Source organism: Phoca vitulina, unplaced genomic scaffold, assembly GCF_004348235.1.
Source record: "Phoca vitulina isolate PV1807 unplaced genomic scaffold, GSC_HSeal_1.0 scaffold3, whole genome shotgun sequence".
In the NCBI taxonomy this organism is placed as follows: Eukaryota; Metazoa; Chordata; class Mammalia; order Carnivora; family Phocidae; genus Phoca; species Phoca vitulina.
In genome coordinates, this window is record NW_022589706.1 from 47,577,761 (window position 1) to 47,595,328 (window position 17,568).

At 34.4% G+C, this 17,568-nt stretch overlaps 1 protein-coding gene across 12 annotated transcripts in view; it reads right to left on the reverse strand.

Moving 5' to 3' along the window:
• The window catches only part of EPHA5 (EPH receptor A5), a 346,898-nt gene that overhangs the window by 312,831 nt on the left and 16,499 nt on the right, over positions 1–17,568 (reverse strand). For all 12 annotated transcript variants that reach the window (XR_004298863.1, XM_032400482.1, XM_032400478.1 and 9 more), the window contains exon 2: positions 15–79. Coding sequence is in view for 11 of the 12 variants with exons in the window: in XM_032400482.1 (XP_032256373.1) it covers positions 15–79 (65 nt within the window). In the remaining variant the exon portion in view is untranslated. The remainder of the gene's footprint in view (positions 1–14; positions 80–17,568) is intronic.

Here is a 17,568-nt window from a genome sequence, read left to right on the forward strand (position 1 = left end):
TCATAAAGGCTTACCCCATTTTTTGGAAAAGCAATCCATCCCAAGTCCCCCATGACAGTACGTGAATCCAATAAATTCACTGAAAGAAAAAGAACACAAAACTGAGTCAAATGTATAAAAAAGTATCACCATTTTCATAGTGTTATTAAAGTGCATATTTCTTACATAACTGAAGTTAAATTAAGTATTCATCATGAATATGAGAGTTGTAATTTAATGAAAACATTATTTGGATGCACAAGAACAAGTGATTTTGAATAAACATTTGGAGAACAATTACAGCAAAAATACATAAACAAGTCATTACTCTAAGTGCTCTTTCTTGTCAAATAAGAATAAAGGAAAAGTATTAGTAAAAAGAAAAAAAAATGAAAGTCCACAGAAAACCGTAAGGACTATGCCACTCCTTTAAAGGCTCTCAATTTGGGGATTAAGCTGCCATAAATTTGTGACTACACATACTGTATTTTCTTCTGAAAAGCTATCATGAAGCAATTAGCAAATAACTTACATTAAACAGAAATAAGCTATCCCCAAGTTTGTAAGATTTTTTTTTGTGATATTAACTGAAATCTGTAATCCAAATTGCAAGTTAAATTAAGAAATAAATCTACACACCCATAACTAAGCCAAGAAAATTATAGCAGCTCTCAGGGTTGTTGCTAGAGTTAAGTGTCCACTGCATTCCCAAAAATATCTTCTACTTACAAATAACCACAGTCTACAATGTGCTTCTTATAGAACTATCAGCTACATTTTTGAAATGCAGACCTCAATTATGGCTGGATATACATAAATATTTGGAACTCTCAGAATGGAAGTCTGAATATCATTATTACAAAAGGAAGCCATGAAAGAGTGTGTACACACTCATGCACCCACAGTCATACACACACACAGTGTTTATGCAACAAGTTTATCTACTGTTCTCCTCCCCCCACCCCAAATTAAACTAGCTTACAGGATGCTGAGTAGTCAAACTGCTTCAGACCTGGGTCACAGATGATCATCTTTCCAGCCTATTATGCCTATCCCAAGTGATCTACCTGGCCCACCAGGCAGCTGAAACAGTCTGAAAGGGAAACAACTGGGTTATCCCTAGTCAGAGGTACTGAAGCTTCCTTATACTACATTCAAGAAACACTACCTTGAAATGCTACCAGTTCTAAAAAAGAAAAAATAAAAGATTCTATCTGTAAATGTGAAGCTAGAGTACTAAAGTAGTAACAGCTGATAGACAGAGAATGTGCTACAATACTACTATAAGAAAATATAAGATGAAATTATTACAACCAAGGACATTAGGATCACAACTGAAATAAAAATTTTCTACACACTATAGAAATTATGTGCATTTAAGCCTTATTATCCATTTTTTATTTCCTATAACATATGCAAACTTACAGATCTTATACACTAAGTTAACAGTCTATAATAATACTAGTTATATAAAGATAAATCAAAGTTTTAAAGTTTTAGAAAACACAGAAATATCCTCAATACCACATATATATGGCAGTCTTCTATGATGTGTGTATTCAATATACTTGTCTACTTCTCTCATTAGGTTCTGAGCTCTTTAACTCTAAAATTCTATGCCCATAGAATGTTTGCATCATCTTTAGCCTACACATATCAGAGTGGCTTTATAGAGTAATAAAATAAATAATTTGTTGGATTATTCTTTTTTAGAAGAAATTGGCCTAGCTGAAAAACTATTGTTGAAAACAGCAAAAACAAACGAAAACTGTTCCACTACCGGCTGACCTTGCAAATCCACCAGTCATCCCACTAAATCTAATTTTTTAGTTAGATCCATACTCTTTTTACTCTCTTGTTGGCTTTTCTAGTTTCCATGGGAATAAAGTTACATTAAACTTAAATGCCCTTGTCCTCATTTTAGTTTTTCTGGGACACTAGGGCTATGTCTAGACATGACTAAATACCATGGGAGTGCAGAACTTAAATTGTTATGTTTATTCATCCTTTTGATTCATTCGATTCACCTTTGATATTGAGTAGCAGCATATCTGTGTAGACCTGATAAAGTAGAGCAAATCAGCAAGCTAAAGGCCTTCTACTATGATGGCAGTCAAATTGAACTTAATCCTATATTGGCAAACTGATGTGAATAGGAATTCTAGGAATTCATAACTAGCCTGCCATGAGAAACACAACATTCCTTGTAGACCTCTTAGTAACATGTGGATCTTCAAATATTTATTATTACCAACAGAATTCCAGATGTCTTTCTAAAATTTAGTTACCCCACTTGAATTAACTTTAATCGAAATTACTATTCTTAACTCTTTTTTGGCTTAAAATATATATGTGTATGTGAAATTAAATGAATGAATTCAAAATACTAGCTTGGCTGTTAATACATTTTTGGGAATTTTCAACATTAGCATACATTTCTAAAGACTGTATTTATTTATTTGACAGAGAGAGACACAGCGAGAGAGGGAACACAAGCAGGGGGAGTGGGAGAGGGAGAAGCAGGCCTCCTGTGGAGCAGGGAGCCCGATGCAGTGCTAGATCCCAGGACCCTGGGATCATGACCTGAGCCAAAGGTAGATGCTTAATGACTGAGCCACCCAGGCGCCCCGGCATACATTTCTAAACACATGAAAATACCCACAACAAAATGTACATTATCTTTCTTATGATGATCTTGTCAAAAGTTTTTCTTCAAAGAAATAGATTAGGAGGTTTATAAGATACACATGTATGTCACTTCCCACTGCTGTCTAAAATTGGTTTTGTTTTGGAAACAGATGTTTTCATAAAATCCACAATGCAAAGAAGATACTTATACATATGATTACTAAATTAGAAATTGAAAAAAAGAATAAAATTAGATGTTTCAGGCAATTACTTGCAGATTACTATATTATAATTTTTTCATATAATTCAGAGGAAATTGGAATTTGATGCCTCAGGAAAAATAATTAAAATTATAGTTAGATAGGTAGAGATATTTACATAGAGACAGAAATAGATATATATAGAGAGAGATAAATGTATAGATACAGAGATATAGAGTGTTAGCTTTCTTAAATCTCCAAGTTTTGCACATGCTGCTTTAGCTGTCTCAAATGTCCTTCCACCCCCTTTTGAATGCTAACTTCATTTGTCCAACAAAACTTCATTTGTCCACATTTCGGGAACTGTTACCTCTAGGAAGCCATCTCTATTCTTCTTTATTACTGAATATTATATTAGCACCCAATTATTATTTCCAAAACACTGAATACACAGAATTGTATTGTCCCCTTAAAAGAATACCATGTTTGACTCATGCCTATGAACCTAGCCTGCACTCAGAAGAGCTGAATAGCTGTTTGTCTTATTAATGAATCATTTGGTCAGTGGGCAGATCAAGAGGGTGTGTCTGAATCAACATACACCAGTGGTTCTCAACATGGGCATCTGATAACGTCTGGAGACATTTCTGATTGTAAAAAATGGAGGGTGGGAGGAGTATTTGTTACTGGCTTCTCATGGGAAGAAACCAGGTATTCAGCTAAGCATTTCTCAATGCACAGCAAATCTTTCCCCACCCCCAGTAAAGAATTATCTGGCTTAAATTTCACTAATGCCAAACTTAAGAAACCCTGGTATACACCTATGATGCTACCAGAAAATCTTTATTTTCACGTTCTTTGTGCAGCACAGCAGTAGCATGATTTTCATTAATAGAAGTTAGCATATTTGAAGGCAATCCTTATAAATTAAAATACTACTATTTAAGGAAATAAGAGTAATAAAAATTGAAATTGTATTTAGGGGGAAATAGATTATTCTTATTACCCAACACCCTTAAATTATTTTTCATATAACTAATATAACTTATTATACACTTATAATAACATTTATGCTTATTTATGCTCTAATAATTTCTCAACATTCATGATGGCACGCATGAAAAAACACTACAACACTGATACTATTAATGCCTCCATTTCCTCCACTACTTAAGCTAGTAACATAAAAACCAGAAGTTTAGACATAGGGTATATATAAATGGGAATTTTCAGAAGTTCATTACCCAATTTCATTACCGAATTTATTAAAAGGGGAGATTGGCAGTAATGGAGCACAGTCACTAAGGATCTTCTATGCAACAATTACAGTAATTAAATTGTTCTGAACAGTATATATGCTTGTTGTAAACTGCAATGAATACACAATGAGTATTGATCTTCATTGTACAACTTAATTAAAACTTGTCTGGGAGAAGCCACTAATGAATATAATTAGAGGGAATGTTTGATATCACAGTTACTCTGGAAGACATTAATTAGATATCAGAAATTTTATGGAAAATGTTTTTATTCTATTATTTATATTTTAAAATAAAGTCACACTATTAAACTGAAAGACCATCTTCAAGGTCATTTCCCTCAACCATTTTATAATTACAATGAAGATGGGCATATTGGTTGGTACTCTCATCAGTAATTATGAAGACTGATTCTCCAGGAGAAATAACTCTTCAGGGGTCAATGAGTATATAGTCTATTACAAATTCCTAAAGTTAATATAGGAAAAAAAAGATTTACTAATACAGGAACTTTTTAATAAGTAAAAATAAGTTAACCATCTATCCAACCAAGTAACAGATTATAATTGAAACTAATTCCAACTAATCTGAAGTATACTTTAATTTTATTACTACACACTAATAATTTGTTTTCTTGAACAAAAAGAGAAAGGCTTTTAAAGAATTTACTTTCAGAAAAGTCAGACAGTTGCTAACTCATTCTTTTGGTTGGGATTCAAGGGCGGGGAAAGGAAAGGATAGAATGAGTAAAATGTAATATGCATAAGAAGATTGCTAAGTTCTCAACTTCACACATTCTAACAATTAAAGATTAATTTGAGTTAATAATTCAAATATGCTCTTCAATGATTATAACTTTCAAATATTCATAATTTTCCATGTATCATTTTGACTCCATATCTTCCTCCTTAACATCTTGCTGATATTAGTCATAAAAAGCAGAAACAAATTTATTAGATTCTCCAAGAAAATGATACACTGGGATGAAGGTGTTTTGAAACTTTAAAGAGTTAAATGACAGCTCAAGGACACTCAGTCCCACCACCATTAGTTGGACAAGGCTGTGAAAGAATGTGTGATCCTTGATAATATGAAGGTAAAACAGAGTGACAGTGGCATATTCGTACTTTTACTTCATTTCTGTTTTTCCCATGATCTTTACATAAAAAAACAAACACAATTGTAATGGTAATTGGACCTTCATCACAGTATGAAGAGAGAATACTTTGGATTAGTAGCAGGTAAGATGGCATTGTTTTTCTTTAAAGGCAGTGAATCAAAGTCCCATTGCATACAGTAGGGTTTTGATAGATGCTTGCTTATTGATTTCCACTTAACAGTATCAGAAAAGCTACTGGATTCAATTATAGCACATATTTTACTGATCTGTGGGAACAAACCCCAGATGTACAGCTGTCCAGCCTCTCTCCATGGTCCCAACCAGCACAGATGTGATTTCTTGCTTCCAGGCTAAATTTTATAATTTGACAACTGCTGCAGGGAACAAAGAACAGTTGACAATATGAGTGCAGGGAAAGAGTACATGTGTTTCCCATTGGAAAACTAAATTTGTAAATTTGGTAAAAATCATGTTAAAAGTTTAGGAGTGTTATGTAGATTTCTGGCACCCCTCTACTTGAAGGCAAAAATACATAACCAACAGTATTTCTGTAGACAATGAATATGAGCATTTTTTTTCCAATTCTGAGCAACCCATGTGCATAATTTCAGGAAAAAAAAGAAAGAATGTGGAAAAAGGAATTTATTCAGTGTGTACTATGTGTCAGATGTTCTATCAGGTAGCTTATACATATATTCTTTCATTTAATCTTCCTAACAGACTTATAGGCACAATAAGAGCACTGATGGGGTGCCTGGGTGGCTCAGTCGATTAAGCGTCTGCCTTCTACTCTGATCATGATCTCAGGGTCCTGGGATCAAGCCCCGCATTGGGGGGGGTCTCTGCTCAGTGGGGAGCCTGCTTCTCCCTCTGGCCCTCCACCACCGCCCGCCTGTTCATGCTTGCTTTCTCTCTCTCTCAAATAAATAAATAAATAAAATCTTAAAAAAAAAAAAAAAAAACAACACTGATAATTTCCAGTCTCATTCAGAGCCCAGCAGGGAAATCAAGGAAAGAAGAAAACATGAAACAATACTTGAAGTCTTCATGACAAACCACAAGCCCTTCCTTTGGCTTTGCACAACCAAGTCCCTTATTTAGAGCCTGGATATAAGATACTTTGATTACAGCCATCTATCTCTCTGGACATCCAAAGGCCATTATCTAAACCCTGATTATGAATGAATTTACTTTGTACATGAACTATGGCTACTGAACCCTGCTTGAGAAAAAAAAAATCATAATCAATTATATAAATATATAATATATTATAAATTAACAGTGGCCTCAAATGGGCCATCACTATTACCTAATAAATCTACTCTTTGGGAAATCAGTTCTCTCATAAATTAACCACAAAATATTTTGTAAAATCTTAGTTAAAATATTAAAAATAAACCTCATATTCTCTTCCAGCTAATGTCCTCTTCTAAATTCAAAATATTAAATGAACATTCCTATCTATTTCTGTATATCCTCTTCATTCTTTACCTAACCCACTGCAATTTGGATTCAAACCCACTATTTTACCAAAACTTCTGTTACCAAGTCGATTTGTGATAATCACGTGGCTCTGAGTTCCTAATTTGGCAGTATTTGGCCATGCCCCCCATGAACAAACTCTCTCACCTTTTATCTTCAATGACAACATATTTCTGTGATTTTCTTCTACTTCTCTGGCTATTATTTCCATTATAAGCCACTCTTCCTATACCAACCTTCAAACCGTGGCTTTGATTAATATTCTATTTTTGTAGACCGGTTTCACTTCTCACTCTATACCAATGATTCTTGACTAGGACTATTAAGGAATAGGAATAAAAATAAAAGAAGAAGAAGCTTTTTGAAAGAACAAATGTCTTGGCACCAGTCCATAGATACTGAATTAGACTATTTAGGATGGAAAATGGTTAGTAAGTTTTTTGTTTGTTGCTTTCTTGTTTTAAAATATCAGCATATATTCTTACATAAGAACCCCTGTAGAGGGGCTGATGAATTTCTGTCTTCAGTTATAATGTAGATGTTAATGATCCCTACAAATCCATATATTTTATATATTTCTCTCTCCTGAAATTCCAATCAATTTATAAAACTGCTACTGGTTTTTAACACATTCATGATATGCAGTCATCCCCCGAATGAACACAGTATCTTCCCTGCACAAGAAAAAACAAACAAACATCTCCTCCTACGTTCCTTATCTCAGTGAATGCAACGCCACTGAACTACTTGTTCTATCCAGAAATCAGTGAGTCATCTTTGTCTTCCTTCCCCTTTACTTGCACACTGAATCAGTGACCAAATCCTACCCATTCTAACTATATCCTATATCTAACTCTCTGAACTGGTTGTTGTATTTCATTCTACAGCATAGCCAATCCAGCCAAATTCTCACCATAATTTTTCACTTGAAAAATGTCTTAACTGGTTCCTCAGTAGAAAGGCATGATCCCTGACAATTTCTTCAAAAAATTGCATTCAGAAAGATCTTTCTAAGCAACCAATATGATCATGCCACTCCCCTACTTCAAACCTTATAGCTATGTTTCATTTTTTAATGTAAGTCTTTCCAGGATTGGTCTCCATTTTCCTCTCCAGTTTCATTCAGGCTTTTCCCTCCTTCCTTGTCCACAATTTGGCAATACTGAACTTATTTTCAGTTCCATTATGTGGTCTCACTATTGATTCAGTTCTGCCCAATGAGCTGTGAAGGTGATCTGAAGGGAAGGGAGTTTTTGAGAAGAAAATATGAGAAAGGGAATCTCCTAGCTGCTTTAAAAGTTGCTGGGTATGTTTGTATTTCCTGGAACTGATGCAACCATCTAGAGAAAGTAAGGAGAATCAGCAGAGAGCAAAACTTACAGATTAAGGTTGGCAGAGTGAAGGGATGGGAAGTATCTGGTTCCAAATTATATCATAGAGTAGCTAATCCATCTAAATTTGAAACTTGCTTCTCTTAGGACTTTCTGTTATGTCAGAAAAAAAAAATCAATTTTATTGCTTGATCCACTGAGGAAGTGATTTGCTGTTATTTGCAGAGGAAGACATCCTTACTGATACAACTGCTAAGTGGCAGAATTTGAAGGCAAACTCCAGTCTCTTTTATTCCAGAGTCTGCTCTCCTACCATCATGCCTTGAGACTTCTAATATTCTATTATTAACAGAATTCCAATAACATTCCCAAATGAGTTACTTAAACTCAGATTATTTATCTTGGAAATGATATCTAAAATGACCTTTGCTGGGGTGCCTGGGTGGCTCAGTTAGTTAAGAGTCCGAATTTTGATTTCAGCTCAGGTCATGATCTCAGGGTCGAGGTATGGAGCCCCATGCTGGGCTCCCCACTATGGGTGGAGCTTGCTTGGGATTCTCTCTGCCCCTGCCTCCCCATCTCTAAAAAAAAAATGGCTTTTGTGGTCCCTCTCAATCTTAATATATTATGCTTCGTTGTTGACTATATAGAACAACTGTTGCCTTTGTTTCAAAATACTTTCATCTCTGTTCATTTTGTTATTTTTATTTCTTTTTGTTCATTTTGTGTCAAAATATTATTCATCATCATAAAGAGTTTTAGCAGCTGCTCTTTGAAAATTAAGCAGTAGAATTTCATACTATGAAGCATAAAACTCTGAAAGAAGCAAAACTTAATCAGAAACATATACTAAAGATTTTTGAATTGTTAATATACTGTAAAATTGTAAACTTGGGAAGATGGCAAAGAGGATTTCAGAATTAGTATCCACTGGTTATTCCATACAAAGTTTTTAGGCAGAGGTAACACTGAAATCCACTGACAGCTAAATTATGACTAATGAGCAGTCTGCTACATTCATAGGACACATGGCATGAAAAGACCAAAACCATATGGTTTTCAGCAGCTACCTTGTCAAGAGTGGTAACCAAACTTGTCAAATTTTGCATATCGTTTTTTATTCTAAAGAGAAAAGTCAACATTAGATGACATAACAGTCTTGAAAATCATCACATCACAGAATATACTCATTTAATAGCTGCTCAGTTCCACACCACACTGTATATATAAGAAGCTATTCCTTACAAAATAGTGTAAATATTCAACACTTGAAATAAATGTTCTTATTCACAATTCACTTTTTGAATGGTTCACTGGACAGAATATTCATTAATTCTATGGTTCTGGTTTGCTACTATGTAAGCTTATAGAAAGGATTTTACTTTGAGGGACTCAATTTTTATATCTGTAATATCAGTGATTGAAACTAATAAACTTATATGTGTCTGTGCTTAATATATGTTATATCACTTAGTCTTAACAATGATCCTTTGGTATGTTTTTCCCCCATTTTTCAAATAAGGAAATTGAAGTTGAGAAAAGTTAAATAGGGCAGTGGTCCAAGGTCCCAGAGCTAATAAGCACATAGGTGGAATATAAATCCAAGTCTTATCTAACTCCAAAGCTCTTTCTTTTGCTTCTATATCACACTTGCCCAATGTTGGATTTGCTGAATCCAAAGGTTTACTCCTTTGAAACTCTTAACTCCTATATCTCAATGAATTTTATTAAATCAATGAATTGTGAATAGTATGTTACAGAAGCCAGCATCTACCATAAAATTCTAATAGTACTGTATATAAGATGGAAATCTTCAGACATATTAACCTAAACAGAAAAAACATTAGTTTTTCCTGGGCAAATCAGAGTTTAGTATCAAATTTCCAACAAGTTTCAAGTAAGTTACAAGTTTAGTATCAAATTTCCAAAGATTGAACTAAGTTAGAAGATCCCTGAAAGTGAAAGGGTAAGCAACAAAATAAGTATGAAACCTCTTTTCTTAATTTTTAATTTTATTATTCATTATGCTTTACACATGTTAATTGGGGGGCAAACAGGGCATGTATTTGTTCAAATATACTTTGTCCTTAGATGTTAAAAAGCACATAAAAATAGAATGGAAAATATATGCAAAGCTGATTCTTTGTTTTGAATGCATACTTACCCCAGTCCCTAATTATCCCTAATGCTTGACTGAAATACCACAAACTGCAAAAACAATCTATATAATCATTAGCTTTCAAGCCTTCAGGGTAGGATAAATGATGATTGTATCTGAACATGAACTAAAACAGAAACTTGCACAAATTCACAGTATGCATTTTAAGGTGATGGCATTTCCAAAAAAATGAGTAAAAAAACTGAGTAGCCTTTTCATTTTACTTTACATTTACTTTTACATTTTACTTTTTGTAAAATGAAAAGTGACCCAGATTTTTGCTGTCAACTTCAGTCATTATGCTTATGTCATCTTACAGCTTAATTAAAATTTAATGCTGATGTAAATTCTACATAATTATCCTTTATTATCTAAAATAGAAAAAATATATATTACAAAAAAAAACTTTGGGTAATGATTTATCATGAAAATCTAGTCAAAATGTACAGCAATAAAGACAGAAGTATGAACAAATACTGTGGCCAATAATTTTAGGTGGCTGAATATAAACATTTTAGTACTCAGCCATAGCCACCCATCTCAAAATAGCTAGAAGCATTCATGACTGCAGGAAAGTAATTTTTAAGTCAGTTTATTAAATACAATTAATTATGTATCTTAGCAGGGTATAAGATTGATGATCTAGTAGCAGTCATTTTTGCCTAGTTAACCTGGTGCCTAAAGTCTATTTTTGGTCAAAATATAACCTCAGTACTTAGCTATTTCTCCTTTTACAAAGTGTAGAAAGGAAAAGTGAAAAAAAAAGAAATAAAGTAAAAGTATTTTAAATTTTCTGTGGTATTGTCAAAGATGCTTTTTATGCCTATTAAATATTTACATTCTTTCTCCTTCCTTGGTATCAGATTCTTACTGTGTTTCGAGTAGCAATGTGTCTAGAACCATACGTAGGTCATGACTGTCCTTAACCAATAATTATAATCATGGTTCTATGATCTTAGCCTTCATTGGATCTGGCAGCCTTGTTACATAGGTCTGGCTAATAAGATATAAATAGAAATCCACCTTCCAGTTTCTGGGAAAGTTTTGTTGTCCTAGCTGAAGCAAGAGTGCTGCTGGAATGATTCTTGGCTCTTCTCTTTCTCTTCTTATTCTGAACTGGATGTGATGCTTGGAGATGTATCAGCCTTCTTGCAATCATGAGACAATAAGCTAGAGTGTAAGGCCAAAAAAACCCACAATGATTGCAATCTTGACATCATGAAGTCACTGAACCCAAATCACCAAACTTCTACCCTGAAACTTCTTTCCCAAACATTTAAAAGACAATCCCTCTACATCTTAAGTCCCTGGTGAACAGTTTTTGTATTCTCTGCAACCTAATCCAATCCTGTATGATACAGATAATGCATAAACAACTGAGGAAAAAGTCTAGCTCACTGCTTCAACTTCCATTCCAGTTCTATGGAATATGGCACCATCAATGAATGAGGGTTCACTCATTCAACAAATATTTATTTAACATCTATTTAAGTATCAAGAACTGTTCTAGGCCCTGGGGTTATATTAGTAAAGAAAACAGGTAGTATCTTGCTGATTGTTCAACTTTCCCACTGCTTAGTCCTGAGAGTACACACTTACTTAAATACATTTTACCTGTGAAATAATCCTTCTATGTCCCCTGAATCAGACCCTTTTAGGGTATAATTATCTGAATTTGGTATTTATGAATATATATAAACACATTCAAAATGAATGTAATATTTTTAAAAAATGCAGAGTGGTTTTTTTTATAAGATTTTATTTATTTATTTGACAGAGAGAGCAAGAGAATACAAGCAGGGGGAGCAGTAGAGGGAGAGGAAGAAACAGGCTTCCCGCCAAGCAGGGAGCCCAACATGGGGCTCAATCCCAGGACCCTGAGATCATGACCTGAGCCGAAGGCAGATGCTTAACCGTCTGAGCCACCAAGGCGCCCGAACAAAGAGGTTTTTTTAAGCCATATACCTTGAGGATCAGTCCTGATATCAATGGCTCTATCACTGACTATATAGCAAACCATACTTAGAATTTTTTTATTTTGCATTTTGGTATTTGCTTTTACAACTTTCTAACTTATATCTCTATCTTACATTTCCTTATTGTGTATAGTGTTATCTGATTTATAGTTTATATCACCTTTACTCTTAACACATTTTTATACTCTCCTTTTTGAGATTAATAATAAAAATACATTTATATAGCATTTTCTGAGTATTAGTCATTTATATGTGCCATCTTTATCTATAGATATACTCATTGTTTTTGAAAAGTGTGATGTGTCTATCATCAGCATTAGGATCACCTACAGTGCTCTTTAGAAAGTAAATCCATTGGCTCCTTCTAAAACCTACAAAATTAGGATATTAGGTGGAGACTGCATCTTAGAAAATCCCCACTACTCAAGTGATTCTTATACTCAATTCAAGTCAGACAACATTAGAACTGGGCTATACTCTTTTCAATGTGGCAAATCCACTTATAGCACAGTTGGATTGTTGTGGTAATATCAAATCGCCATAAGAGTCTGGAAAAGCTAACTCTTAATCTTTGTATTGAAACCACTGCAGGCTCCCACCAGTCCTAGGCCACAGATCTCACTTTGTATAGCTCTGTTCTAAGGGTTCCTTAACAGGGACAAAAGTCAAAATTATCTATGGATGTTCTACAGCTTCCTAGGTTCTAAACTTAAAGATTTCCAAAGAACTTACCTTAATGAATTTTCATTTAGTGGGTCTAGGAGGGTCCAGACATGGTATATTTAATTGTGTTTTGCGGTTGGTTGCAATGAGCACTTTTAGGTTAGGACACTAGATTTGAACTCTTTGTTCAAAGTAAACTTCACCACATGGGGTGCCTGTTTCACTTAGCTGGTTAGACAACAGACTCTCAATTTCAGCTCAGGTTATGATCTCAGGTTCCTGGGATTGAGCTCTGTAGCCAGCTCCACACTCAGCGGGAAGTCTGCTTGAGGATTCTCTCCCTCTCCCTGTGTCCCTCCCCCTGATTGCGCTCTCTCTCTTTCTCTCTCTCTCTCTAAAATATAAATAAATCTTCAAAGTAAACATTACCACATATTATAATTTGTTTTTTACCTAGATTGTCAGAAAGCTACAAGTCAGGATCATAGTATACTGATCTTCTATGCAACATTCCTTTTATATTTTAACATAGCGGTTTTCACACTCAATTCATGATGCCTCTGTGGTTCTAAAGAGATATCTCAGAGGCACAAACAGATGAAGGGAGGGAGAAGTAAAAACACAGCCAGGAAACCCAACAACTCTGTTATCTGTTTCATATACTGAGCTTCCACAGTGATTTCTTTTGAATGACTTTCTGCTTCTTTAAAAAAAGAGAGAGAGAGTTTGAAACCACTACTAATATTATGACCTTGGCTTTCAACAATGATTTATATTAAAAATCTATTAAATGGAAATCAGTTCTGTGTATTTTCAAAAATTGTTAAGACTATTATTCATGCCATTGCTCAATACCCCAAACACAAATACCACTGTGACTAGCTTCTCTGAAATCCCAGTCAGGAAAAAAAAAAAAAAAAAAAAAAAAAAAGTTTGTTCGTGATATAAACTGAGAGGTTTTCCACGAAGAAATGATAACTATATAACAGAAAGCTTGTACGTAAATATTTCTATCCAATTGCTTTAACGTTGATGGTAGTGAGATTTTCTTGATAGAAGTTTTCAATGTTTCCATATGCATTGCCTATATTTGTATTATTCTTATTTTAATTGATTTTCTTATAAACACCTGATTTTTGAAATAAAACATGATTCCTTCCTTGAAAAGTTATTTGCATAAATAAAGAGTAAATCATAACACTAAGTACATTCACATGAATGTAATCTCTAGCATAGTGGGTATAACCAAGAGCTTCAGCATCAAACGCACCTGGTTCCTATCTTGTCAGTTTTTGTGTGTGACCGAATGCATGTTACTTAATTTCCCCCAAACCCAGTCTCCCACTAATAAATGGGAATAATAATATCCATTTCACAGGGTTGTTATAAGAATTAGAGATTATGTGGTAATAGTCTTCACAGCAATCATCATTATTATCCCTCCCATCTAGAGAAAGATTCACTTCAAAGGATTCTTGGCTCAGAAGAATACAATATTAACCCACTGATATTTCTGATATATTTGCTAGAATTTTTAGAATAAATAAAAATACGTTCAAAAGGGATAGTTCATTAAATATACTAACTAGTTACTGGTTAGAATTAAATACACTAACCAAACACTAACCGAACTATACTTAAAAAGCCATTCATCATTACATTCTAAACTTTCTCCTTTCACAAGTTTATTTTTAAATACCATTCTATTCACATGGTAGATGTTACCCATTTTCCTTGCAATATTAAGAATTCCTACCAAGTTATAAATCTAAAGTGCTTCATAAAGTAAGTGCTGGTCTAAATAATCCAGGAAATCTAGAACAGGTAAAAGAGTAAATCCATCCCCTCCCAAGAAATTTAAATCATTATGAAACAGGTGTTTTATAGTAATTGTTTTTCTAGAGGTAAAATTAAATCACACTTAAAGCAGAAAAAAAAAATTATTTTATGTTGGCTGATAGTGGCTCAGTTCATATGAATTCTGAGAATTTCTCATAAGAAAGAAGGGGGGGTGGGGAAGCGATAGCTGATTAAAGCACAAAGGGATAGTGACCACAGGATATCTACTAATTATTTTCTAGTCATGTTCTGATCAGTAGAACTTTCTTTTCATTGATGTTTTTGGTAAATGTAAAATAAAATATTCTACTGCCAAATTTCTTGGTATTAAGTTCTTTGGGCTGGCAAAATCATACAATCTTTTAGTTGGCAATTTCACAATTCAGAAAAAGACTCTATAATACCAGAGATTCTAAACTCTATTAGTTATGAATTTAAGAAAAGAGTTACATTGACTCTACTAATAAAACAGTAATGAGATGAGATTTGTTGTGGTTAAAAGTAGTGTCTTTAAAGAAACAAAGACATTACATAATAAAATTCATTCACTAAAAATGAATTCATAGAATATAACACACTTTGCTGATACTCCATAGGGAATGTCAGACATTGGGGTTTGCTCTCACTAAGTTTACAGACAGGCAACTCTTTCTTCATATCGATGTGTATAGTAAAGGATAAAAAAAGCTCGACTACCAGTTATCTGGGAATTAACTTGCTTTCGTTGGCAAATCATACTATCTCTGTTAGTAGGAAATTCTCAGTTCAGAAAAGAATTTTTCTCTGATTAACCTTTACTTCTTACAGTGATTTCTATTCTGATCAAATATCAGAACTGTACAAACAAGGAAAAACTCAATTCCAGTTCAGTGTGATAAGCTACATATGGAAAACGAATTAGCACACAATCTTGGATAAACTGGGGAAGGGGCCTGCCATTTACACCTAGGCATAATGATCAAATTACTTAGGTGAAGGAAGGAGCTGAGTGTTTCCTAACAAGCACCCAAAATCCAACTACACTGACAGCAAGTCTCCCACTCAGGAGCCTGGGAATGCAGAGACGGGGGGAAGTAGCAGGAAAGGTGGGCCAGAAGCAAACCACTGAGAGCTTTGTACTTAGGCTCAGGGAGTTTAGATTTTAGCATGAGGTCAATGGAGAGCTGCTAAAGGATTTACCCAGGGAGTAAACAGGGGCTGCTTCAGCAACTGAACTAAAGTCAAGTATTTTTCTTCTGGTATTTCCATTTACAATAAATACTAGACAGTACTCACTAATGTAGAAAATTAGCCCTTGTTAAATAAGAGTGCCAACCCAGACTATTTTTTTAACACATGTAATATATAACTCATATAATGTTTATTATGTACCAGAACTTTAAACACTTTATTGATGTGTTTTTACAATATTAATTTTTGCAATATTTGTATTAATATTTCCATTTTACAAACAAGAAAGCATAGGGCCAGGGAGGTTTTCTAGTTTTGCCTAAGTCACCCGGCTCTAAGCGGTTCAGCCAGGCCCCAGAGCCTGCACTCTTCCACTTCTGTTACACCGCCTTCGGAAGTGGAGCCCTGGTTCTGCAGTTACAAGACTTTTGCTTTACAACTAGTTCTGATATTTTAATAAATCAAACTTTCTTGTCTTGATTCCTTTGTATATGACAGTGATTTCTCGAATCTATCCTACAGGCTTTTTTATGAGATTCTCATGAAATAATATAGGTTAGAACATTTAGTAAACTATAGAGTAATAATATAAACTACATAAAAGTGATTATAAAATATTTAATACAACTCTGTATATAAAAAGGAAGAAAACAGCACCCAAGAGGTTGGCTTGGATAAAAGACAAAGGTAAATACATTTTTCACTGAAGCTTTCAGTCCCCTCACCTGTTACAAGTAGTAGTACTGCCTAAAAATATATAATACCATGACTTAAGGCAAAACTGTATTTTTAAAACTGCCCTCTATTCCCAAGAGAGCAGGGGGTAATGATCAGCAATAGATAACACTTTGTGAGGGAAGGTTTTTTTTTATTTCTTTCTTTTTTAGTATACCTTTTTTCCAGTTTTATTGAGACATAATTGACATACGTCACTATACAGACACACCTCATTTTATTGCGCTTCACTGTATTGTGCATTGCAGATATTACATACTTCATAGATCGAAGGTTTGTGGCAACCCTGCCTCAAGCAAGTCTACCGGCGACATTTTGTCAACAGCATTTGCTCACTTTCTGTCTTTGTGTCACATTTTGGTAATTCTTGCAATATCTCAAACTTTTTCATTATTATATTTGATCTGTGAGCAGTGATCTTTGATGTTACTATTGTAATTATTTTGCAATGCCACAAACCACACCCACGTAAGATGGCAAACTTAATTGATAAATATTGTGTGTGTTCTGACTGCTCCACCAATTAACAACACACCCCCTCTGTCCCTCTCTTCTGGCCTCCCTATTCCTTGAGACGTAACAATACTGAAATTAGGCAAATTAATAACCCTACAGAGGTCTCTAAGTGTTCAAGTGAAAGGAAGAGTTGTACATCTCTCTTTATTTTTCTTTAAATATTTTATTTATTTATTTTACAGAGAGATTGAGAGACAGAGACAGAACATATGAGCAGGGGGAGGAGGCAGAGGGAGAGGGAGAAGCAGAGTCCCCGCGGAGCAGGGAGCCCGATGCAGGACTCGATCCCAGGACCCTGGGATCATGACCTGAGCCAAAGGCTGACGCTTAACCAACTGAGCCACCCAGGTACCCCTATATCTCTCACTTTAAATCAAAAGCTAAAAATTATTAAGCTCAATGATAAAGGCATGTCAAAAGTGGAGATAGGCCAAAATCTAGGCCTCTCATACAAAAGTGCTAGCTAAGTTGTGACTACAAAGGAAATGTCCTTGAAGGAAATAAAAAGTGCT